This window comes from Botrytis sinoallii (genome assembly GCF_014898435.1).
Source record: "Botrytis sinoallii strain Bc 23 chromosome Unknown BSIN_040, whole genome shotgun sequence".
NCBI lineage: Eukaryota > Fungi > Ascomycota > Leotiomycetes > Helotiales > Sclerotiniaceae > Botrytis > Botrytis sinoallii.
The window spans coordinates 189,103-213,287 of NW_024066067.1; the positions used below are offsets into that span (position 1 = coordinate 189,103).

The window sequence follows — 24,185 nt, forward strand, 5'->3', positions numbered from 1 at the left end:
ACTTTGTCCATCACTTGACCCCAGATGTAGATGTCGTTCAGAAACCTTCAACATCACCATTGACTTAAAATAAATGATTCGGCAAGATTAATATGTCATTTGGTATACTCTCTACCTCATACATGTCGTATGTATCCCATAAACTCCTATTCCCTTAGATGCATGTCCATTCCATAATTTACACACATGTCAAAGCAAATCCCCTCATCAGCCAACCATTACAGTTCCATCTCCCTTTTTCTCTTCATAAAACTCCAATGTTAACGCCGCCAAGAAACATGGAATGCTACCTCTTTCGTTGACCCAGAATTTGATGTTTTCCATTATCCTTCCAGCAAATTTGCTTTCTGGTCCACCGCTAACCTTCATTGTTCCTCTTTCGCCGTCAAATACGATACTATTCTCTTCTTCACCAACGGAAGGATAATAGAACGATGTTACGCGCATTTTACCATTGGGCATGAATACAGCGTCCCAGCCCAGGAGAGAAGATACACCGTCGCGAAATTCTTGAGACTTGAGACCCCAGACTTTCTTAAGACGATCGTTTCGAGTTCGTTCATCCTTGAGTGCGGCTTGAGATTCTGCAACTAGGTCTTGTTGAGTTTGAAGTGTAGATAGAGGAACTGAGGCATCAGGAGGAAGGTTGGTGGTCAGTTGAGCGAGGAGATCTGCATTTTCGGCACGAAGAGCGGTGATGGTGGAAAGTTTGATGGCCTCAAAGTCAGAGGTAGGATTGGAACGAAGGGATAGAATGCGTGTCTGTGAGTGAGTGGTTGCGACTGTAAGACGTTCTTGTGTGACAGAGAGTTCCTTCTGAAGGAGCTTTTGTGATGTTTGAAGGTTTGTGATAGTGTCCTGAAGTTTACGGTTTTTCCTAGTGAGGACCCCAATGCGTTCATTTTCGTCGTTCTCTTCTCGTGGATGTTTGGTACCCGCAAGAGCTGTTGCTGTGTTGGGTTGAGCCGATTCGGCGGTCGTGAGGTCATTCTGGAGTGATTGTACCTCTTGACGATATTCATCCACAATACTCTCGAGCTCTTCAATACGTTTGATTTTCGCATCATCAACGTTATCGCCAGCTCCGAAAGCTTCATCTTCAGCATCGAAAGTCTTAAGCTGCGCTCGCAAATATTCGACTTCCTTGATGGCCAATGCGCGTTGTCTCTCTAGTCGTAAACGGACCTTAGCATCTCCACCGCTGGTACTACTTCCCGCCGCGGCCTTTATTTTCTCCATCTCTTCGCTCATAGACCTCTTATCATTTTGTAGCCCGTCAATAATGTTATCCCGGTCAAGAACCTCCGACTCGATAGCACCAAGTCGCTCCACTAAAGTAGCAGTTTGCATTCTTTCTTCAACAAGTGCTCTAGCCAGATCTTCTGGGGAATTGAACTCAATACGACCTTCAACATTGCTCTGATTTTGAAGGTATGCGGTCCACGCTAAACGCTCATCCTCAAGTCTTTGTCTTTGAAGTCTTGCTTCTCCAAGCTCATTCTGTAGATCATCCATAGCCTCAACTTTTCTCTGTAAAGTTCGTTTCTCTTCTTCAACAACCTCCACACTCTTATGTAGTCTCTTGTAATGCTTTAGTTCGGCCGATTGTTCTCGATTCATTGCTTCTAGGTTTCGAATATGTGTGACTTGCTCGCTCAATTCTCTCTTGATCACCTCCAGTGTATCGGTATCTCCCGTCTGCGCCTTAAGTCGTAGTATTTCAGCCTCAAGTGCTCCATATGATGTATCCTTTTCGGCCAATTGTTGCTGAACATCCTGTAACAAGGCTTCTCTTCGATCGGAATCCTCCTGTAAATCTTGGACGCTGCGTTGTAAAGTCTGATTTCTCGTTTCAAGCTCCGAAATTCTCCTTTCCAATATACGACTCCCTTCCTCGCTCTCAGTTTTCACATCCTCAATTTCTTCTTCCAGAAGACGCTTGCTCTGCTCCACCTCACGCACTCTTTTCTCCAGTGCTATCTTCTCGTTACTTGAAGTGTCGCGAAGTTCACTCATCTCTTTAACCAAGGCTTCTTGTTGCCTCACTGCCTGATTCCTTTCTCCTTCTGCAATCTGCTTGTGCTTGAAATCCTCTTCAGCTTTACGCGTCGCATCCCGGAGCTCATTTTCATGCCTCAGTTTCGCAAGCTCTTCTTCTTGCTTGTAATTATCAATTGTGTATTTCAACGTCTTCACCTCGGCCTTTAATTCATCCAATTCTTTTCTTCTTTTCTCCGCCTCTTGATCCGTCTCGGCGTGAGTTGGCTCTCTTCTAGATTCATCGAGAATGGTTCGGGTTGATTGGCGAAATCGATCTGTTCGCGAGGGCGGTCTATGGGTAGATTCCGCGCCTGTCAAGAAGTCGAAACTGGGTTGAGTATTCGATGGTCGTGCAATAGACATCTAAAGAATTGTATTCCCGTGAGATGATGCAATTGTATACAAATGAGATTGCAAGACAAAAGATTAATTCCTTACCCTGGATTGCGCACGAGGAATAGCACTACCCATACTCATTCTATTACCGCCGCTAGTCGAGGATCTTCTTCTTTGAGAATCTCCCAAACCTTGAGGAGTATGCGCCCTCATCTCTGATACGTACCGCTACCTGCGGATTTATGTTTTGGCGTTACGTCGATAGTTATCGCAAACATGAATCTGTGATGCAAGGCTGAGAATGGAGAGGAGATAAATATGTATTACATAATCAAGGTACCGGAGAAGATAGAAAATATGGGGAAATGGTTGGCGGGGTGAAGAGTGTTGTAAGTGAATTTTGAGAGATGGTTAGGACATAAGCTAACACCACGGCTAGAGAGGTAGACAGGTACGTGTATGTACTAGGTGGGTGGGTAGGTAGGTAGGGTATTCAACTATTTACCATTCATTATATGCAGTCTCAAAGGATGCTCTTTCAATGATAAAACTGGCTGGAATAGGAACATGAACGTTGATTGATCTTAGACAATTATCAACTCTTCCTCCAGTCTATTCCGACCCTAGGTTATCAATGGAATCCATAGATCATCTAAACGTCTCCCTTATTCATACATAGCATCTAGGCGAGATACTCGATAAGACTTCTCGATCTGTAATAATTAGTAATCTAGATATATACCTACCTACATGTGCGTGCATTTATATTACCAGGTACTGGGTACGTACTCTCTTCCCAAAACTCTCACCTCACAAGTCTGCTTTTTAACTTTATCAGACCATGACTTGTCCAATTGATCTGTACCTGGCTCCCTGGCTGACTTTGGCTTGGCTCGGTCTGGCCCCTCCCGCTGCTAAGAAGAAACATCAACGCCAACAAAAGACTCAACACGGGGCACCACCACACCAACTGCTTGCTGACTAAGATTGTCTTCGAGAAAGAAAAGGTGGGTTTCCGTGCCCTTGATAGCTCCATACTTTCCCATGGAGATGGAGATTCAACAACGTATTCATATGGCGAAATACGGCCGGTGACACTTTCGCAGCGACTTGCTGCTTCAGATTTATTCTTCCGACAACAAACAAAAGTACTTCACATGGGATCACATCTCCTTAGAAACCCAACACCATGGCAACCCGAAAGCTCCCTGTACTGGCACAAATCCCTTCCTATTGTTCTGTGCTCTGTAGCTAACAGCTCTTTGGCAGGCTCTGAGATCAGCTCTCAGATCAACCAGAGTAGGCTCCTCAGTATCATACGCGCAGGCAAGATGTCCATATCAATTGATTCATCACACTTTCTCTACGACGCACAGTCCTGCCATTGCTTCCAAAGAAACTACAGACTCGCAAACAAAATCCACACATGAGGACTCCACTGGTCCAACATCTGCAAGATCTTCCTCGCCTTCCTCTTCTCCATCATCAATTCCGGCCAGCGATATTCCAGCACCGGCAGATTGGGAAGAGAATCCGAACTACAATATCGAGAAGTTCTCAGAATTGCCTCATTCTAATTTTGGGGTCAATCAGCACATGGTAATCAACGATGAGTTCAAAGAAGCTTTGAGGCAGATCCTATGGCAATTCAGAGCCCCTATTAGGTATGCATTTGCGTATGGATCCGGCGTCTTCCCTCAATCGAAACATACGAAAGCGACACCTTCAAGCATTACATCCATCCATTCGAAACCACCCCCAGCAATTGTTGAACAACAAGGGGGCACCCCTAAGATGATTGACTTTATATTTGGTGTATCTTACAGTCAACATTGGCATTCCCTGAACTTGAATCAACATCGAGATCATTACTCGGCGCTCGGCTCCCTCGGGTCTGGAGCTGTCACTGCTGTGCAAGAGAAATGGGGAGCTGGTGTCTATTTTAATCCATACGTTACGGTCAATGGCACTCTTATTAAATATGGTGTTGTGAATCTGGATACACTGTGTACAGATCTTTCCGAGTGGTCAACACTGTATCTTGCAGGGAGGTTACAGAAGCCCGTCAAAATTCTCCGGGACGACGCAAGAGTCCGTCTTGCGAATCAGGTTAATTTAATCTCTGCATTGCGAACAGCATTGTTACTTTTACCTCCTGAATTTACCGAACAGGAATTGTATGGCACCATTGCAAACATCAGTTACTTGGGCGATCCAAGAATGGTTTTACCGACAGAGGATCCTTCGAAAGTCGCCAATATTGTTGGGAATAACCTTCCCCACTTCCGCCGTCTCTATGCGCCTCTCATTGACAACCTTCCTAATGTCGGCTTTAACGATTCTAAGTGCTCCGATCCAGAATGGGCATCTGATCCATCAACAAATATACGGTTAACTCAAGATATGGACCCAATTCGACGGGGAAACATGGTGAGACGTCTGCCAAAATCATTCCGATCGAAGCTCTACTTCCAATATCAGAAGAAATACCAAATACCTCGACTAGAATTTGATCAAATGATTGAGGCGTCGCGTGATGAAGACGGGACCAGGATTAATAGAAGAGAAGGAGGTGGATTTGAAAGAAGGATTGCCCGAGAACCTCCAGAAGATTTAAGATCTGAAGTCCGAAGTGTAATCAAGAACACAATTGGGTGGCCCAGTACGAGTCAGAGTTTGAAGGGACCCTTCACAGCTGGATTCCGTCGAACTTGGCGGTATATGAGTGAAAAGATGGCGAAGCATGCGGAAGGGAAAAAGAAATTGGAGGAAGCAAAGGAGAAGAAACAAGATTGAGCATTATGCCAAGACATTGTTTTGATGATGACACGATTAAACGGTGAGCTGTATGCTGTGATGTGTGCTGTAAATAGACCGAGTCTATCTTAGACTCATTACACGTCTCCTTGGTAAAGGATGTATTGGAGACCTGGGCCGTTAAACGCTTTTTATGTTGAAGGGCGGCTTTGCATACATATATGCAAGTCAAGCATTTGGGAACTGCTAGACAGGTATTGGATGGTTAAAGGTTGGTGGTATTACTTGTATGCTTTGCATGAGAATCAGGACTTTGAGAAATGGACATTACTTCGTTAGCAAAAGTTATCCTATACCTTCTTAGTTGTGTCATCTTGTTTCAATATATCGAGCCTCTTTGTATCATGTTATACTCGCCGTTGTTGCACTTTTCTGTTCGAGTCGATTACAATTCGCTTGGCACTTTCAGCCTCGAATTTCATTACATCCGGCTAGGCCTGATCAGTGGATACTTTCTCGATGTTCTAATCATGCAGCGATATATTATCTATATTCAATGCTATTGTATGTAATTATTAGACTAGTCACAAAGCCGTTAGGTAGTTGTGATCATGACAAAACTTTACCTCTCGGGAAGGGAAACGGAAGTATCCATCCGTCTTGACCACCCTACAATCTACGTGTCCGCCACTTGTTTTTCATGAAGAAATAAAAAGGCAGAGACACCATTCTCAATTCCATTCATCACTGTAATCTCAACTCTCGTCGTTATTCCATCTGTTTGATGGTTATTGAACAAACAAATACAAAGTAACTTGACTTCAACATGGTATTTGATCTTCCGCGTATCATTTTAGGAACTACAATCTGACAGGGATAGCACATCTTAATTATTGGCTGCGGGCTTGCTGGCCTCACCATATCTATTGCACTTGCAAAAGGAGGTCATACTGTGGAGATACTGGAAAGTTCTGAGCGAATCTCATACGTTGGAGCTGGTAAGTGACGCGGGTGCACTCATTGCAATTCAGCACACCGATTTGATGTGCATCTGTTCACGATTTGTAGGTATTCAGGTCACACCAAATTCTTCAAGGATTCTTCGTAAGTTGGGAATCGATTCATATATTGAGAAGTATTGTACAAACCCAGTGGATTTGAGGATGATGCGCTGGAAAGATGGTCAGATTCTTGTCGAATGTCCGTTGAAAGAGCCTGCGAAAAATGATTACATGTCTCCATATTGGTTAGTTAAACTCACTCGATTTTACAAATGGGCTAATAGAAGATAGGCATGTTCATCGTGCGGATCTTCATCGTGGATTACTTGACGCTGCGACGAATGTTGGTTGCAAAATTCGATTGAACAGTCGTGTCGTCAATATTGATCCTTCCTTGCCCGCGCTTTCCACGCAAGATGGCAAAATTTACTCTGCGGACTTGATCGTCGCATCTGATGGTGACTAGTCTAACTACTGGCTCTTTTAATATCTTAAGTCTGACAGTCAAAATGCAGGTCTACATTCAATGGCCCGCGAAATCATTCTAGGCAGAGCTGGAGCACCCATCCCAACTGGTCAAATGGCATATCGTGTAGTACTGCCAGCCAAAAAGCTTGAAGGCATTCCTGAGTTGGAAGAGATTATCTCCGTTCCTCGAAACAATCACTGGCTTGGTCCTAATGCGACCATTTTATCATATCTGCTGGAGGGAAAGGAGGAAAAACTATTGAATCTTGTCTTCACGTCAGTACATTCCTTTCGGTGCTTAGCTTGACAATTTTGGTGACGATTTCAGGTGTGATGCAAATATGCCGGATGGAACAAACCAACGGGTCCAAAGCAGTGCAGAGCTTCGAGACAGATTCAAAGATTGGGATACAAGGTAATTGCGAAGTTGCAGGGCGATATAACAACGATTGACGCATCAATAGAATTGGAATCATCCTTGATCATGTGGATACCGCTTTAGAATGGAGGGTAGTGTTACCGTCCTTAATTATGATAGACTTGCTAACGCATACGCGCGACAGCTGTATACTCATGAAGAACTAGACAACTGGGTTCATAACTCAGGAAAACTTTGTCTGATTGGAGACGCAGCCCATGCTATGACTCCTTATCTCGCGCAAGGAGCAGCCATGGGTATCGAGGATGCAGCTATACTTGGCGCGCTTCTGGAGAAGTTTCCTACTAAGGATTCTCTTCCAGAAGTATTATCGATGTACTGTAATCTTCGACGAAAGCGGACTGCGAAGGTTGCTAAAGCCTCAATCGAATCACGATACTTTACACAAATGCCTGATGGAGATACGCAAAAACTCAGGGATGAATATCTGTTGACCCATCCTGGTATTTGGCAAGGACATATGAATATACGGTCTCGGCAGGAATTCTTGGATGAACTATTTGGTTATGATGCCTACAAAACCTTGGACCATATTTCTGCAGTACTTTGACAGTATTGCGGCTGGAGATCAATGTGATCACATTATTGGTAGAGCTTAGACCTCGTTTATCCGGATAATTACTAGCATAAGACGCTTCGTCACAATTCATACCAATCAAATTACATCTCTATCATCAAATCACCAGCATACAGCAACAAACAGTCACACTATGCCAATAACGATATAAGCTTAATAACTTTATCTGCACATCGTGGTTGATTGCATACTCCGCCCCGAGAAAATTCTTCAATGGCCGCCTTGGTAGATCTCGCTTGTCAAATCATCGATCAGGTTCAATTTAAACGGTAAAATAAAAATGTAACCAAGGTTGGTTCTGATTTTGGAAAAAGGTGCTAAATCGATGCTGATCAACGCTTGGTACTATGAAATCCAATAGACGTCAGTGCCGGGTGCCGTCTGGACTTGAAGCTTTGCAGTAATTCAATCGCTTATGAATCTGTGAGAATGGCTCGATTGGTTGAAAGAAATAGTAGTCAGTGAATTCGATATATTTCAGAGCTCATGACTTTTGATACTTTTCATCGATTTAGTGGACAGAGTAAATTACAGAATCTAGTTTCTTCTTGGTTGAGTTACAAACAGTTGCGAATGTTGGTTGGCAAATAATCCGGACATCCGATAGAAAGGGGTTAGGGGCGGGCGAACCATACTGACGGGACGATGTGGTAATTTGTGCTCCGAAAGCTGTCGACTTGAAGTATTTATGTACCGACAATCTTCATTTATTTCCTGAATATTAATTCAATAGCAGAAACTTCGATTGCCATTAATCCCGACGGCAGACGATCCATGATAGCAAAAATCACACCATGAGTCCTAAAGGGGGTAGCGAAAAGATAACATCGGCAAATCTTGAGATTGGTAGCACGATTTCGCAAGCGTCAGCTAGCTTCTTAGATCGTCATGGTCTACCGCTTGTCCCCCAGCCTAGTTATTTCAAAGATGATCCTCTTGTTGGTTTTTACAATTTTTCCATCACCAATGATATTTCCAAGAGTCTGTAGTGCAGTCTGATGATGAAGAGCTTTCAATGTCTAAGAATCATTTCATATTAAAAATATATTCAATCTTTCAGACACTGGGGCTTCCTGGTTCCATTAAGGTCTCGAGAGCTTACGAGTGTCAAACTGCAGTCCGGATTATTAGACACTGGTCAAAAATTCCCGCGGCTAACACTTTTCAGAATTGGCCTGTCTGGTTGAAATGAACAGTGTTGATTCAAGTTAGTTACAGGACATAATCCTAGCTTGGTTCTTTTTAGCAAAGCTATGGGTGTGAGCTCCAAGACTGCTGCGTACAACACAACCACATATATAATCATTGGGTGGCCTCTCTGTAAGCAGGTCATATAGTCTCTTATACGAACAAATACCTGACTAACATTCAACAGCCTTTCATCTGGAACCCTTGTACTAATGTTTATGGCCGTCGACCAATTGCTCTACTAACCACTGTCATCGGTGGAATCGGCTCTGCCTGCTCGCCAAACTTCGCTACACTCGAACACATGTAATATGCGGTGTTGGAACGGGCGGTACGATGTCTGTAGGAACAGCCATTGTCAACGATATGTTTTTCCTCCACGAGCAAAGAGAGAAGACGGGTATTTATTCCATATTTGTGACAAATGGCGCTCATATCGCAGCACTCATCTGTAGCTATATAGGCCAAGCAGGTGGTTGGCAATGGGATTATGGGGTGGGTGCCATTATTACTGGTTCAGCTCTTCCCTTTGCTCTTTTCTTCTTCCCAGAAACGCTATTCTGTCGCGATACCGTGGCTCTTGCTGCGAAAAGACACGAGCGAACGTACTTCGAGATGTTATGCAATTTCAAGGGGAACAAAAGCACCACGAGAAGTCTACGCATGTGGGACTTTTCGTATGCATTCCGCATGTTGAATTGCCCATCGGTCTTTTTTACATTCTGGTACTATACATTAGCCTGGACATTTATCAATGTTCTCCCTGCCATTTCTCTAGCCACCATCTATACCAAATTCTATCATCTCAAAAGCTGATCAATGGATGTCTCTCTGGGTATCTTCCTCACGATTGGCAGCATGATAGGCGAGCTCGGTGCTGGTCGTGCTTCAGATGCCATCATGTATCATATGGCGCAACGACATAATGGTGAGAGAAAGCCGGAGTATCGTTTGTTTCCCTCGCCGCTATCTGCAATTTTCATGCCTGCTGGACTCTTAGAATTCGGGGGACTTTGGGGGAAAACGGGGTTTGTGAGACCTTTGGTTGGGCTTGGGATAGGTATGGTCTCTAGCAATATCCTTATCTCGTACCTATCATGATACTAGAAGCTTACAAATCATCATATATAGGTTCTTTCGGTCTTCAAATATGCTCTACAACGCTCTACTCTTACATCTCCGATTTCTATAAGCCGCAGACCCCGGAGACGGGAATACTTTTTAATCTTTCGAGAGGATTGTCATTTGTGGTGGGTTATTTTGCTTTGCCTCTAGCTGAAAGTATCGGCTATTTCTGGGCGTGGTTTATCTTCGCTAGTCTGTTGGGATTGAGTTATGTACCAGTGGGAATGTTGATATGGTGGGGAGAGAGTTGGAGAGAGATAAGGAGGGAGGTGGAGTGGGGTGGTGATGTATAGTTCAGAAGGTTTGTTTCAGTTGCTGGGCTGTGTTTCTAATATTGAATCTCGAAATAGTCATTCGAGCAGACTCAAATGTAGAATTTGTTTGATAGAAATAGTTCCAAGCGAGGTTTAAATGTCTGCTCCTTTCTAAAACATTTTGGACACTTTAATTTTCCCACAGGATCTATACAATGGGCAGTAAAGTGGGTCAAGGCTCGAGGAAGGAGCTCCTATCCAATTGGAACGTGTTTGTACAGTTTGCAATGTTGTCTTGGTTACTCAAACTTATCGGACTAGTAAAGACTAGCCGGCTTCCTTGTTTAACCTCCTGTCTTTCTCCAACTCATTCTATCCTATCCCTTCAGACATAAGCACTCGGGTCTTCTCCTTAGGACATGTGGAAAGTTGGAACGCTTGAGTTTTCATGTGGAACTACTTTTTGCGCGGCGTCATACCGCCCTGGAATGAGATTAGATTCGATTAGAAACACGGGAAGAAAGTATGGCTGAAAGCCACTAGAAGAAGAATGTAGCTTGAACGACAGTGATTATTCTAGTTTTGTCCATGACAATGTTATTCAAAGCCGTTTAAATAACTGAATCAATGACAACAAACACAGAAACTTAATGACAACGAACGATTTACTTCTACTAGAAAAACACGTTGCTGACTCTCGCATCTGATCTATCGGGGCACGTTAGTCTACAGGCTCACGGCGCACTCTTCTCACGAGGTAAACATGCACAGAGAAAACAGCCAAGAAAAAAGTTGCTCATATAAATGCATGATTGCAGCGCGGCTTGTGCGGTATGAAGGAAAAGAAAAAGGAGAAGTTTGACAAGACAGAAGAGCGTTTTAAATAGAAAATGGCGTGGTCCGTGCGAGCTCAATCGAGGGCTTGAATTCTACCTAGGTACTAGTGGTAGACAAACAGGACAAACAGGACAAACTCGTCCTAATCGAGTATGGTGCAGTTTCGAGGCCAAGATATACTCTAGTAGTAAATGTATAGCCTGTTGAAAAGAGATCAAGGTGATTTTTACGCCTTCATGATGTTCTCAATGGGGTGAACATAGTGGCTCTTATTCACAGAGAGAGAGAGTATTTTCGTTTCTCTGAACGGAAACATACTACATCAAAACTAACAGATATGAGTAACATGAGCAATATGAATTGCGCTAGGCCTGATCTAGATGAGTTTGTCCTGTTTGCTCAAATTTGAGCTGCGCATCGGGCTCGCACGAACCAGGCCCTTTTACCATTTATACCTTTTCCCACTCCCCCTGTTCTCTCTTTTCTTCTCCAATATCTGCCACTGGACTGTGGGGTCGGCTCGGGAAGGTGTGCTGTCTTTGATCGGTGGCTAGGTGTGTGTGCGGGAGCATCTTCACATATTCCTGACGAAAAAAAAGAAACATGCTTGTGCTTCTGAGATACCTGATGTAGTGATTCCCACCGTCGTCGGATCGTTTTACTTAATATGAGACCTTGGAAGTAATGACAATGATTAAGGCAAGATCTTAGTAGCGACATGATTGACAATGTTGAGTTGAAACAACGACAAAGAATGGCACGATGCTAATTTCGATTTTAAGGCTACTTTTTGTTGTCACTAGGTACTGCTACTAAGCGGTCATAGCTCTATAGACCCCTTTGTGGTAGACGTGACTAATTATTCCTCCTTCAGATAGAGTAAAGTAGGATAATGGTTATGATAGGTGACTCGGTGCTTTCCAAGCTCGAGGGATAGTGTACACCTCTTTTGCTTCTCTCGGCTCCTAGACTCTACCGAATACCGTGGAGTGAACCGAAGGGTCAAACTCACACGGAAAACTACAGTCGTCTAGTGACTCTTTATTCTTTCACTGTCAAATTAAAATCTCGTTTGTTGTTCTTAGCACAATTCTTGATACTATAATCATAAGGCTTCACTGTCACTACGAACATTTGTCACCCATGAACAATGTGCTTCTCTTCAGATTGCATTCATCGAATAAAGCTTGCTTGATCTCAAAGTCTCAGTTATAGCAAAATAATACAACCTCCAAAGCACGTTCGCAGCTACGTAAGAACGCGCGATACAAGCTCCAGCCCCTGGCCCCTTCAAGAAAAGAGTGATTGATGTGTACAGAGGAAGAAAGGAAGGACGGATGGCGCCTTCTTATAGTTAGATCTTAGAACTAGGGCCTTTTTGGGACAAATTTGTCCTGTTTGCACACTTTGATCAGGCTAGCATGGACCAGCCTATTTTCCTATGTTATACTTCGTTCTACCATCTCTAATGTTCTTTTTCTCGCCACTCTCTAGTCGAAAAGAATCTGGTATCTTGCAGGTCCCAGGTGACTTTGAGAATTTCCAGAAGAGACTCTTCTTTGGTTGGTAGATTTTGCTGTGGCAAAGCAATGATAGTGCTGTTCCCTGTAGTGGGAGAATCTGTGGATAACAAAGTAATTGCTTCATCAAATATAATAAAATTTTCAATATTTAATACTATATTGAAAAGATTATTCTTAAGATATTAATATAATCAACCCAAATCTCTATATCTAACAAAACTCATTTCAATTGATAAAATCTTAATTAATTTTCGAAATTTTCTGATTTTTAAAGTTTTAGTTTAAGATAATCATTTTCATATGAAAAAAGTCTACTTATATTAAAATCAGATTATAATATGATTTATTTGATATATTCTATACTATATAATACAATAATAAAGTTTCTAGTTAAAGAATAAAATTAAAAACAAGATAAACAAGTCTCTTTTTAAACTTTCAATTAATTAATACTTTTCATTAATTTCTTGTTTTTATACTTACTTTCCTACTCACTCTTTTTTTTAAACTTATATACTCGCTTTCTTTTCCCTTTTTAATTTCTATACTTACTCCTTTTTCATTTACTTTCCCTACAACTTTAATACTCGAAATCTTTAAAATCCTTTAGAATTCTTATTTTCTTTATATTTATTAAAATTTAATAATAAATAGATCACAAAAAGTACTAATTATATTTATCATTAACAAAATATTATTTCATTAATAACAAAGAAACCATTAATATAACATTTTATATTATATAGGGTTCTATATTGAATTTCTTTTCGTATCTAGGTATTAACTTTGCTACTAGAGGGGTTGGTGGTGCGTTTGAAAAGAGACAAAAACTAGAACATCTATCATGGAATTGTAATCATGAATCGGGGTGTTTGTTGCTGCATAATATATCAGTCTTATTGTCAATTACTCACGCTTCTTTTGTTGTCACTTCACCACTTTCATCATCATCTTCACCCGCTTATTGTCTCCATCTTCGTATCTTTGACAGCAAAAGATATCAAGAGCGAAATCAGGAAGCCGCGAAAAGTTGCAAGAAGCCTCGTAGAAAGGCGAGTTCCAAATCTCTCCCTTGCTCAGCAGAGTATGATCCAGAGTTCATAGTCCTCGTAGCCATTCCATCAACCATCGAGGTGTTGGTAGTAGAAGGCTAGAGAGATTCCCGAGGCGTATTTGTAGTAAATATCATCATCATTCGTACTGAGCTAATGCGACAGGGCAAGTCAAGCTTGGTGTTCTAGAGTCCTAGAGGACCACTAGTTTGAAACTGATCCCAAATCGAACAGAATTGTCCGCTCCGTACTAATTTGGGAGTGAATTTGATTTGTATAAATCAGCCTATTTTCCTATATATACTCAGTTGTACTCCCTCTTCTTTATTTCTGACAACTACATACTGTTTGCGTTATATGGCACAGCATGTCTCTAGTTTTCCAGCCGAAACTCTAGGAGCAATAAATATGATAGTATAGTAAGAATAGTGATCAAGCTTTCCAAGATATAGTTATCAAGTGAGACGTAATCAGTCTATCGTTATATGTTTTAATATTACCATTATCTTTTTCTCGAAGTATTACCAAATAATCATCATTCTCTGTATATAGGAGGTGAAATTAAAACGACAATAGTTAATCTAAACAATTTAATTACAGCTACCTAAGCTTTCCCTTGTATCTTGATGTTTGAAGTATTTCCTTACATCATTTCCATTGAAAATCTCGTGTATGGTCTTTAAATTAGATGCCCATTGTAGATGAAAATGGCCAGAAATCTTGAGCCTCGTGTTTAACATTTCTGACTAGCCATACGACATAGTCTCGCCTATTGACACTAACCCCCTTTTCGTAACGCCTCTTCCAAACTGCAATATTCCTGAATCCACCTAGATAGATTCTGGACCAAATCTCAATTCTCCATCAATCGAGACTTAAACATATCTGACACCCCACTTCAAATCAAGCAATTCTTCATACCAAGCCACATCATGAATGCGATCGTTACTCAAACCTTCGCTCCGTCACTTATGAGACCGGAGATATCGAGGTTTGGCCGGGAGACAAAATCCGAACACAAAATTGTCCTATACAGTAAAAGAATGTGAAAGTGTAAAGGCGTCGTGAGAGTGTAGATTGCGGTGTTACACTTGTGGAATACTGAAAGTTAGACATATCACACCACGGGAAGTTTCGTGACATATTTGGCATTGTGGAATCATTTCACAGTGTTCGAAATCTTGGATTGGTGTTTATGATATCATTTCCTACCGCAGTCTTAATACATTACATCTGATTCATAAAATCGAATGACGGATTGATGATAAATAGATAGTATCTAAGTAGACATGTGAAATTTAAATGCAATTTATCACTAGCGCAAGCCTCGATTCGGACGCATGACGCAATCCCTAACGCGCAAGATAATTTTCACATTGGCGAAAAAAATGAAAACTCCAAGTACTGTAGCAAGCCATTCTCGAAAATTGGTTTTCAAAATCCGATTCAAGACATTGGAGACACGGCGGTATGCGATCTGTGTTACCATCACCATCACTGTCACATGCGATCCGTACCTTCCCCTCCTACCGCGCGTCCGACGGTTTTCTCTTAACTCCGAGATTTCCTACATTTTTGCAATAAACCTCCAGCTTTTTAAATTGAGAATCTTCTCTAAAAATACATATTTTTCCCTATAGATAACCTTTTGCCCCATCATACCAGAGCTCTGTGTACTCTCTCTCTCTCTATCTTCTTCTCTTACCCACAACAACGTAAATTCTACCTTTCAGATAGAGATGCCTATTCTCGCAGGAAAAGAGATATCCCACAATGGCCTAGGTCTCATGCGTAAATCTCACCTTCCACTTACCCCTCCATCCAAACCATTTTCAAGTCGTCGAACTCTCACTAATCTCCCTAGGAATGACCTGGCGCGGCGCGCAAACACCCGACAGCATTTCTTTCCCCGTCTTGAAAGCTGCTCTCGCAGCTGGAGTAAATGTATGGAATGGCGCCGATTTCTACGGTTCTGCAGAAAATAACTCCCTCCATCTCCTCGCGCGCTACTTCGCAGCATATGCTGAAGATGCCGAGAAAGTGGTTCTCTGTATCAAGAGTGGGTTTGCGGATAGGAAGACATTCAAGATGGATAGTTCGCCGGAGGCGGTCTACAAGTATGTCGAGAATGCGAATAAGATCTTAGGAGGTCATAAGCATATTGATCTTTTCGGCATGGCTAGACAAGACAAAATTACACCGATTGAGGATACTATTAAGGCTTTGAATGAGTGCGTCAAGAAGGGTTTGATTGGCGGGATTCAATTGGGTGAGGTCTCAGCCAATTCCATTCGGCGAGCTAGCGCAGTGGCAAAGATCGACATGCTCGAGGCAGAGATTAGCTTGTGGGCTACAGATGTCTTTGAGAACGGCGTCGCAGAAGCTTGTGGAGAGTTGGGAATCGTGATGGTTGCTCATACACCGCTTGGAGCAGGCATGCTGACCGGTCAGTTCAAAAGCTTGGATGATTTGCCGGAGAGTGATCCTCACCGTCACTTTCCCCGTTTTCAGCCAGAAAACTTTGACAAGAACTTAGAACTGGTGGAAGAGTTGGGAAAGTTAGCTTTGAATAAGGGCTGTACACCCGCACAGTTGGCTTTGTGTTGGATTAAATCGCAGAGCAAGAAGCCAGGCTATCCTCCCATCATTCCAGTATTTGGAGCCAGATCTGAGTCTCGGGTTAGGGAGAATACTACAGAGGTTGAATTTACGGACTCGGATCTCGATAATATCAATGGGATTCTAGCTAGCTTCCCGGTGCAAGGGCATAGGTATCCAGCTGCGGTTGCTTCTCTTTGCGAGTATTAGGACTGGATCTGCATTATTATTGTCGTCACACAGGGCGAAGTCACGGTAGGTAGCAGAATCGATGAAATTGAATCATACATCAATTTCGCATGACGTGGCTGCAAAATCACCATGTGATTATCGATGAGACCGATTTTTCTACAATAGTGTCAACAAAATTCCTAACAAAAAACCCATATTTGACCAAGCAAGATAGGATCTTCCAATCCAAGACAGCTTTTCCATTTCTCCTGTTATTCAATCTAAACCCTCTTGTGTATTTCCACGACTTATACTTATCGCGTTTCTGCTTGCCCCCGTACCAAGAAACTGTTAAAAAAACAGCAACGAGAGATAAGCAGCGATTAAGAGAACCCCAGAGCAAGAAAAAAGGTAAGATCAAAGATGCCCGCAGAATCACACAAACAATTACTCGGGCTAAGATGCAGATCTCCATACTACCTCACACTACTTGTATGACCTGTATGTACTACGACCTGTAACATGTAATCGAGACACTGTCGCAAGCCATACCGATCCCAGCTCCTGTTCCTTTGGTTCCCGGTCTTTATAGCAGGAAATGAATGGAGACGTGCTGTATCGTACCTGGTTTTTACTCCGGTAATACACACGATGGTTTTTTACTTACGGGATTGAAAGAGCTACCGGTAGGTATCTCAATCGCATCGCACTGTACTGTTCCATGGTTTCACGGATTCACGGATTCACGGATTCGTAGTTCCATCACCCTTATCATGAAATAAATTTATGTATATATCAACAAAAGCCTCCTGCATTGACTGACTAATCGACTAACTGACTGGCATGGCAAAACGAAAATTCAACGAAACATCAACTCTTCGATTTCCCACACAGTTTTCCGCTTATCCTCCCCAGCCTCTCGCTGTTGTTCTCCTGGCTTTTCTATCTGCTCACTGGCAGTCATCATCCCCACAAGCCGTTGTACCCTTGGTCAATTTACCATACTCTCTCGACTTCTGATTCCCCGTCTCTCTTCTCAGCCACATCAATCCCCACACTCAAAAACAACACCGGACACAACTCAAAGTACGAAACGCTCACTCAACAGCCCGCAACTCAAATTCATTCGTCAACAATAAGTCCATCCACGCAGCAACATCAACAAACACGCAGTCAAGGTAGAAGAAATAATCAGATGCAAGCAAAGAGGAACTATTGTGTCTGAGCCTGATGCAAAAGATACGATTGGGCAGTAAAGCCTTCTCAAATACCTTCACATCCAACTCAATAACAAAAAAAGGAAATAACAAGAAACACGATGAGAAATCCATCAACGACACATGTAAGAAACACCAGGATCCGCGATTGGCGAGATCATGTACCCATCCATCCCAATCCATTGCAATCCGGTTCCCTTGTTGCCCATTTGTCCATCCATTCAATTCATCCATCATTACCATGCCCGAGATCCGCAAAAAAGAAATAACCGAGACCAAATCTAACTCCGTCACCAAAATTCAATGTATCTTTTTCCCGTTCCATCCTAGACCAAACCTAGATGCAAGCTTTTTCCATCCATTCATCTGATCCATGTTGATCCATCCTGTATGTGTGTCATATCGAAATGATATGAACCCGATCCCATTCGATTTTGTAGTATTCCCCCAGTGAAATATCCCAATCAAATATGCTAACATGATCCTTAGCCTTCAATTCTTTCCTAATCCTTGCGCCAATCAATTTCATAATCAGGGTGTTTTCTGCAGATATATCAAGCAACCAAGCGATGAGCCAATCCATTATACTCCAGCTGACAATTGAAGAAATGTGCAACCATGAAATGCGATGCGCAGACAATTAAAAGTGAACCAGAGCGGAGAAGGGAGAAAGATAAGACGGGGCTCACGAGTACTGCAGCCTAGTGTAGTACACGTGTTGTATCGCGTGTTAAATTGCGATTAGTCCCTCATGTGAAATGGCTAGCTGATATTGAGTTCCTGTGCCAGTGCCATTGTTGGAAAATAACCCTTTGATTCCGGGACTCCTTCCCACCTTCCACAATGTCTACCCAAAGAATCTTGTGCACCACTGATACTCGGTAAAGAGTAGCCACCAGTATTGTATTCTTGCTTGATTTTTCCTGGCACATATTCTGGAAGACTAGGCAATTGGTTCCGTGGCTCTGCGCCCTCCCATATTGGAGTTGGGTAGTACATATAGCAAGGAGCATCCTCAATGCTTTTGGCTTCTTCAGCAGAAAGAGTAGGTTCCATAGGAATTTGAAGAGGTCCAGTGCGATAATGGTGGGACCGACCATCGTAAGAACCGTAATTGTTAGAACCGGGAAGCATGGAGGAAGTTCCAGACATGGTAACATCGCCCGGGGTGCGAGATGATCCAGATGGTGTATATGAACCACCACCAGCACCACCAGCGCCTCCAGGTCCAGAACTTGCATTACTACCGCGTCTTTCGCTCTGGTAATGTCCGGGTGAGCGACCACGCACCACCATTGGTGCGGACATACGAACCGCAATCTTTACCCAGCGTTCCGAATGGTTGTGGTTAGTACCCAAATCTGCAAAAAGTTCTACAAGCAGGTGATAATACTGTTGAGCAGCTCTCCGTTTTCCGTTATTCGCGGTCGCATTCTTGAATTGGATGCGCTCGAATGTTGCTTCATTTGGTGGTGAATTTGGTGACTGACCGAAGGATCCATCGTACATTCCGCGCGGCCCACCACCAATACCGTTGTCGCCGCCATACATGTTATGCGTTGTGTGCGGTCTTGGGGCCACCGCGATTCTTGGCGGCTTATCTTGTGGTCCTTTGTCTCGTTTGGGAGTGTGCTGAACCAATTCTATTGACTTTCCATCGCGCGAATCTACCACTGCAGCTATGGACATCGCAAACTGCTGTACCTGCGGTCTCATTCCACCAGACAACAAAAGATATACATTTGCTCCCGGAACGATAGGTTGAAGAGTAAATGAGCAACTCAGCGAAAAATAGTTTCTTCTATAGCAGGTCCAATCGTTTTCTGCCATGAAAAATCCTTTATCAATTTTGCCAAAGATTTCTGGAGTGATAATCTGTCCGTCAGCCGCCTGCAAAGTGAGGATAACTTCTGTCGGATTTAGAGGAGGGGTGAGTGGCCCTCCAAGTTGGGAACCCTCCATATTCGCCGGACTTGCGAATCCGCTGTTAGATGGTGATAACGGTACGCCTCTCACAGTTCCAGAGGTTGACGGAGATCTTGAAATTCCGTCCGTTCTTCGTAAAAGTGGTGTTGCACTTGCGTATAAATCTCGTGTGCTTATTGGTGACTGTGGATGTGGTAAGGCTGGTGAGCGTGAGGGTGGTGCCATTCCAGGGGAGGAGTGACTGTGCGGATAGATCATTATTATCTGTGCACAGAAATGGTGGTGTATCGAAGTACTTAAAAGGGGGTGGAAGGTACGTACATAGAGTTCAAGCGGGGTTTAAGATCGGGCATAGAAAATAAGGACGAGCTCGGAGAAAAGTACGAGTTGCTCCCACCTGAGTACGTGGGACCGTTCAGTGTTGACTGATAGGCATGCGCGTATGGGGGGAATGGGATATTGGACGGGATTGAGTTTGGTATCGTGGGTTCTATCGAGAACACAGGGCTATGAGAGGTACCGGAATCGGAAGTGTAACTGAGCTATCATATCAGCCACGGGTTTAAACAAGTGTAAGACAAAAGAAGATAAGGTTCTGAGGAGACACGGCCTATGGATTAGAATTTCTTCATGGCGGTAATGATGCCCAGTTGGACTGCATATGTATGACAGCCAACACAGCCGTCAGTGGTACAGAATAGCGGGGACTACTCGCGTGATGCGAACCATTGCGGAAGTGCAGGCGGTTTGGCTTCATCTGAGGCTTAAGTTGTGTGACAACTGGATAAGAACAATGACGGAGTGTGGGTCGTGGCATGTTCATTACATTACCAGCTTTAGTGCAGATCGCACAAGCGGTAGATACTTGCATAATTTTGAAATTAACGATAATGAGAGACAACCCAAGGAGTGGTGTATGTGCCTAAATGCAAGGTCGACGAGGGGGTACATCGGAAGAAAAGAAATGACCAACGAAATTTGGGGGTAAACTTACCGTACATCATCTGTCGCTGGAATTGTCATGTATCGCATCCCCATATCAGAGGGTAACGACGGAGGGTGAACAAATTCCTGTCTTGAAGAGCTGTCAGGCTCTGGTTCGGATCCGACAATACACGAAGACGAATGCCCTGAATAGGCGGTTAGGTCTTGGATATTACCAGATTGAGAGCACATGAAGTGATCGAGTGTTAATTTTTGAGTTGTGAGGACTATTGGGTAAGATGGTTAGTATCGGATGATATAAAATTCCCGAAATGTTTAAGGTAGTAAGATTGAGATAGGTGATTGAAACCTTTATGGATAAAAAAAACATAAACGAGGCGAACCAGCAATCAGAACGAAAAGGAAGATTGTAAAGACAGTGCCAATTGGATAGAGAGTGAATTGTACTGTAACGGCGTGATTAATGAAGCTTTTGGAAGGAGGGGAATTCTGGCAAAATTCAGATTGAATGATATGATAGGGAGAAGGATGTATAACGTTTTTGGGGTTAGGCTACTTTGTGCGCCTCTTTTTGAATGTCAATTTTTTGATTGAGAGGATAAATGGTAGAATATTGTAGAATGGAGGGTTGTGTTGATGATTTGATTGTGAACGTCGCACTCGGGAACTTCTTCCATGAAACGTTCCGTTTGACCAATTCACTGTCAGGGCCCGGCATTACACTGTATTGCTCTGCGGTTTGTGCTTTATCAGGTGTGAGATGTGAGATGTGAATTTTAGAGTATGATGTGTGAAGTGTAGAGGTTGAAGTGTAATGGTGATATGCTAGGCAATGATATGATTGATATTTGATATGAAGACCGCATTGGAGGAGGAATGGAGAATTACTACACCAACCATTTCGCGAGAATTATCAACGACAACTCCCAAAATAAAACGAGAAAGTGTCGAAAATTATTCTCTTGGACTTCGACACTTTTTTTTCAATCAACTTTCCCATGAAGATATAAATAAAAAAAGAGATGTGGGAAATTGTTCCGAATACAACCAAAAATCAATTGTGTTTTTGTGGATGGAGGATATTCCGCACAATAGGTGAAGCTGAAAGCTGAAGAGAAGTACAGTCTGGTTGAAGAATTGAAAAAGAGAGAAGAGGCGTCGATCACAGATAAAAAGGATGGATGGCTGGCTTACTTACTATCGTTCATTTGCAGCCTCGCCCCTTCCAAATCTACCGGCTTCCCACGATAATGTTATCTGGATGGACCCTTGGTTTGAAAATTCGACGTCAAGCCGGATAGAAGAGATTGAGAGGAAGTTGTCCCAATCGTGGATGGTGATGAAAACGAATAAAGAATACTCGAAGGAAGAGAGTTTTGATGGTGGATATGAAGGTTAGGGTAGGGGTATAATTTTCTTATGACGATGAGTCGTCTAATGTAAGACACGAAAATACAAACACCAGCAACAACGGATTGTCACCGTCGTCCGTCCCGGAAGTTGGGTTGAACGAAGGAGTTGTTGATGGAGGCTTTTGATTTTAGTAGAAGATGGATGATATAGGTAGTAATTTGATGTAGGTGTGTGTGTACGGAACGGTGCTAAAGTCAGGCCAGAGGGGAAAAGAGAGAGAGGAGTACGGTAGGCGATAGAGGGTAAAGGCGATAAAATAATCTTGAGCCAAATGAGAAACAAAAAAGCCTCCCAAGGAGAAATGCACAGTAATTCAAGGAACAACTCTTTTTTTCTTCTCCCTCCTGTTCTTTCTTTTTCTTACTTCTCTGCCTTTTCTTCCCTTGTCTTGGTCTTTTCCTGGTTTCCGAAAGGCTGCCTTTCTTTCCTGCTTGCTGCTTGCTGCTTCTTGCTTGCTACTCGCTGCTAGAAGCTATCGTGCGTGCTTTCGCGAAATTACACTCCAAGAATGTAAAAGCAGAATTGCCGTTCCTTATTCGTCGCCTGATTTCTGTATAGGTACTGATGCAAACGCACTGTTCGAACAGGCCTGAAGAGTCCCTGTAGAATTGGTATTTGAGGCCTGGGGTTGGGATTGGTTACGGGTCGGTTTTGATGGGGTCCCAACTAGCCTTGTGCAAACAAGAATCAAAAAGATAAAAAAGACCTATGATAGAGGATCCAAGATTGGTGAGAGTGGCTTTCTTGCGCCGCTAATCCTCTCCCTTTGAGTTCCACGAATATCCTAAATTGTCCCCTGACAAGGCCTCAGATACCCACCGAGAGTAAAGCACCCGGCGAAAGTTACGCTGAAAGAGCTGTGGGAGATACTCAAGATTCGCAATTGAACAGGGTCGAATCTGCCAAACAGAGTATCGAGGGTATGATTAATGCGACGGCTGGAATGGAGCGGTAATATGCACGAAATTGCCAGGAATATCCTCGCAGTGACGTCCGTACTTCTCAACGTTCGGTAGGAAGATGTTGATTTTCTTGCTTAAATCTTACCCGTACCCGGCTTATTGTTTCGAATCCTTACGCACAGGGGGGGACGTTTGAAAGCGGCGTGTAATGGTAGAATGAATTCAAGAAAACAAAAAGGTGGTGTGAAGAAGACTCAAAGAATTCGACAGTCTCGCAATCGATAGAGCTGCTCTTAATCGAATTCTTTTTTTCTGTCTCTATTGATTGGCTCCTTTCCAATGTGTTTTGAGAAATCTCTTCTTGTCCAGCCAGTCGTTGTTCGTTGCTGTGCTGAAATGCACTGCACCGTATCGCCGGTTTGTTTGCTGAATTGCTCGCTGTCTTCGGCAGGGCTTTTTTTTGGGCCGTTTTAGGGGTCTTACTTGGTCGCGGAAGCGCAACGGTAGAGAAGCTCCGAGCTTGACTGTTGTTGTCGCAATCTAAGTTTTCGGGGGTGGTAGTTGGCGTCTCGTGGGAACTGGAACCAGCTTCCGACAATGATAGTGATGATTTTATGCGTCCTTGATAGGCTGGCTGTATGGGTGTGAAGATGGATTTGGGATCCCTTAAAATCTAATGCCTGCTGATCCTCTTATTTTGGGGGCCAAGTATGGAAAAATAGAGTAGTAGCGGTCGTTGAGCAGGCCGTGCGTGTAAGTGTAGTAAGAGCTACCCGTGTGTAGGCAAGAGTCTGCCGATTATGAAAATGTTCCAGATTGTTGATGCTTGATTGAGATAAGTACAGTACGGTGGGTTGTAGTGGGTGTACTGTAAAGTATGCAGGCGAGGATAAGTCTGGGATAGTGGGTGGGTGGTTTCGAATGTCTCAACGAAGTCTGGTAATGTACGTAGTACTTTTATAGAATATCAAAGGGCAAATTGAGAAAAGTTATGATTTGAGATGAAAAGATTTCTCTCGTCCTTCTGGATATCCTCTTATCTTGTTTCAATGTTTGCTTCGGGGAATAATGCGATCGAGTTCAATTGAAACAATGAGATTGCGGAAAATTGCAGAAATTTCTTGAGAACTAACGTACGAAAACTGTTGGCTATAATGCAGTTAGCCTACGAAGCATTTTTCAGCAAGACTTCCGATCGAATGGACAAGGATAAGGATAGCAAGCTCGACAAAATGCAAGAAGGACGATTTCGGGATGGTGAATATAATTTGTGGGTGAAGAATAGATATTATGCTCCTCCACCAAAAGGGTATAACGTGGCTAGGGTCTTGAATGCACGGCTGATCCAATGCGCCGGTTAATGGCTGATGGAATGATTGTGATGAAGCAATGAGAACAAGAATGAGGAAAGATTCA

General features: G+C 43.0%; 8 protein-coding genes across 8 annotated transcripts; 6 read left to right on the forward strand and 2 right to left on the reverse strand.

The window, feature by feature from the left end:
* Positions 1 to 29: 29 nt before the first annotated feature.
* EAF02_012124 (uncharacterized protein) lies at positions 30 to 2,715 on the reverse strand. Its single transcript, XM_038908172.1, has 2 exons — positions 2,479 to 2,715; positions 30 to 2,403 (listed from the first exon to the last, which is right to left on the reverse strand). Exons 1-2 carry the CDS (start codon positions 2,587 to 2,589, stop codon positions 208 to 210), a joined length of 2,307 nt encoding a protein of 768 aa, XP_038752073.1. The 5' UTR covers positions 2,590 to 2,715; the 3' UTR covers positions 30 to 207.
* An 850-nt stretch (positions 2,716 to 3,565) lies between these two features.
* EAF02_012125 (uncharacterized protein) lies at positions 3,566 to 5,172 on the forward strand (the record flags this gene model as incomplete). Its single annotated transcript, XM_038908173.1, has 2 exons — positions 3,566 to 3,586; positions 3,646 to 5,172. The coding sequence occupies 2 exons, from the start codon at positions 3,566 to 3,568 to the stop codon at positions 5,170 to 5,172; spliced, it is 1,548 nt and encodes a 515-aa protein (XP_038752074.1).
* Positions 5,173 to 5,959: 787 nt separating this feature from the next.
* EAF02_012126 (uncharacterized protein) lies at positions 5,960 to 7,591 on the forward strand (the record flags this gene model as incomplete). The annotated part of the gene is made up of 8 exons (XM_038908174.1): positions 5,960 to 5,962; positions 6,014 to 6,131; positions 6,202 to 6,379; positions 6,426 to 6,592; positions 6,650 to 6,878; positions 6,931 to 7,017; positions 7,067 to 7,112; positions 7,166 to 7,591. 8 exons carry the CDS (start codon positions 5,960 to 5,962, stop codon positions 7,589 to 7,591), a joined length of 1,254 nt encoding a protein of 417 aa, XP_038752075.1.
* Positions 7,592 to 8,412: 821 nt separating this feature from the next.
* EAF02_012127 (uncharacterized protein) lies at positions 8,413 to 9,116 on the forward strand (the record flags this gene model as incomplete). Its single annotated transcript, XM_038908175.1, has 3 exons — positions 8,413 to 8,599; positions 8,837 to 8,946; positions 8,994 to 9,116. The coding sequence occupies 3 exons, from the start codon at positions 8,413 to 8,415 to the stop codon at positions 9,114 to 9,116; spliced, it is 420 nt and encodes a 139-aa protein (XP_038752076.1).
* A 26-nt stretch (positions 9,117 to 9,142) lies between these two features.
* EAF02_012128 (uncharacterized protein) lies at positions 9,143 to 9,622 on the forward strand (the record flags this gene model as incomplete). The annotated part of the gene is made up of 1 exon (XM_038908176.1): positions 9,143 to 9,622. One exon carries the CDS (start codon positions 9,143 to 9,145, stop codon positions 9,620 to 9,622), a length of 480 nt encoding a protein of 159 aa, XP_038752077.1.
* A 3-nt stretch (positions 9,623 to 9,625) lies between these two features.
* Positions 9,626 to 10,414, forward strand: EAF02_012129 (uncharacterized protein; the record flags this gene model as incomplete). The annotated part of the gene is made up of 2 exons (XM_038908177.1): positions 9,626 to 9,866; positions 9,938 to 10,414. The coding sequence occupies 2 exons, from the start codon at positions 9,626 to 9,628 to the stop codon at positions 10,222 to 10,224; spliced, it is 528 nt and encodes a 175-aa protein (XP_038752078.1). The 3' UTR covers positions 10,225 to 10,414.
* A 4,922-nt stretch (positions 10,415 to 15,336) lies between these two features.
* On the forward strand, positions 15,337 to 16,405 carry EAF02_012130 (uncharacterized protein; the record flags this gene model as incomplete). The annotated part of the gene is made up of 2 exons (XM_038908178.1): positions 15,337 to 15,388; positions 15,462 to 16,405. 2 exons carry the CDS (start codon positions 15,337 to 15,339, stop codon positions 16,403 to 16,405), a joined length of 996 nt encoding a protein of 331 aa, XP_038752079.1.
* A 727-nt stretch (positions 16,406 to 17,132) lies between these two features.
* Positions 17,133 to 23,642, reverse strand: EAF02_012131 (uncharacterized protein). Its single transcript, XM_038908179.1, has 4 exons — positions 21,653 to 23,642; positions 20,504 to 20,720; positions 19,831 to 20,046; positions 17,133 to 19,750 (listed from the first exon to the last, which is right to left on the reverse strand). Exons 1-4 carry the CDS (start codon positions 21,660 to 21,662, stop codon positions 18,346 to 18,348), a joined length of 1,848 nt encoding a protein of 615 aa, XP_038752080.1. The 5' UTR covers positions 21,663 to 23,642; the 3' UTR covers positions 17,133 to 18,345.
* Positions 23,643 to 24,185: the final 543 nt, after the last annotated feature.

Bases quoted from the DNA above. Each gene is read 5' to 3' on its own strand.
- EAF02_012124 (XM_038908172.1), bottom strand. From the start codon at position 2,589: ATGAGGGCGCATACTCCTCAAGGTTTGGGAGATTCTCAAAGAAGAAGA. The intron at 2,404-2,478 runs GTAAGGAATTAA...ACAATTCTTTAG, and splicing joins TTCCTCGTGCGCAATCCAGG to ATGTCTATTGCACGACCATC.
- EAF02_012131 (XM_038908179.1), bottom strand. The intron at 20,047-20,503 runs GTAAGTTTACCC...ATGATAGCTCAG, and splicing joins CCAGCGACAGATGATGTACG to TTACACTTCCGATTCCGGTA. The intron at 19,751-19,830 runs GTACGTACCTTC...CTATCCGCACAG, and splicing joins AAACCCCGCTTGAACTCTAT to TCACTCCTCCCCTGGAATGG.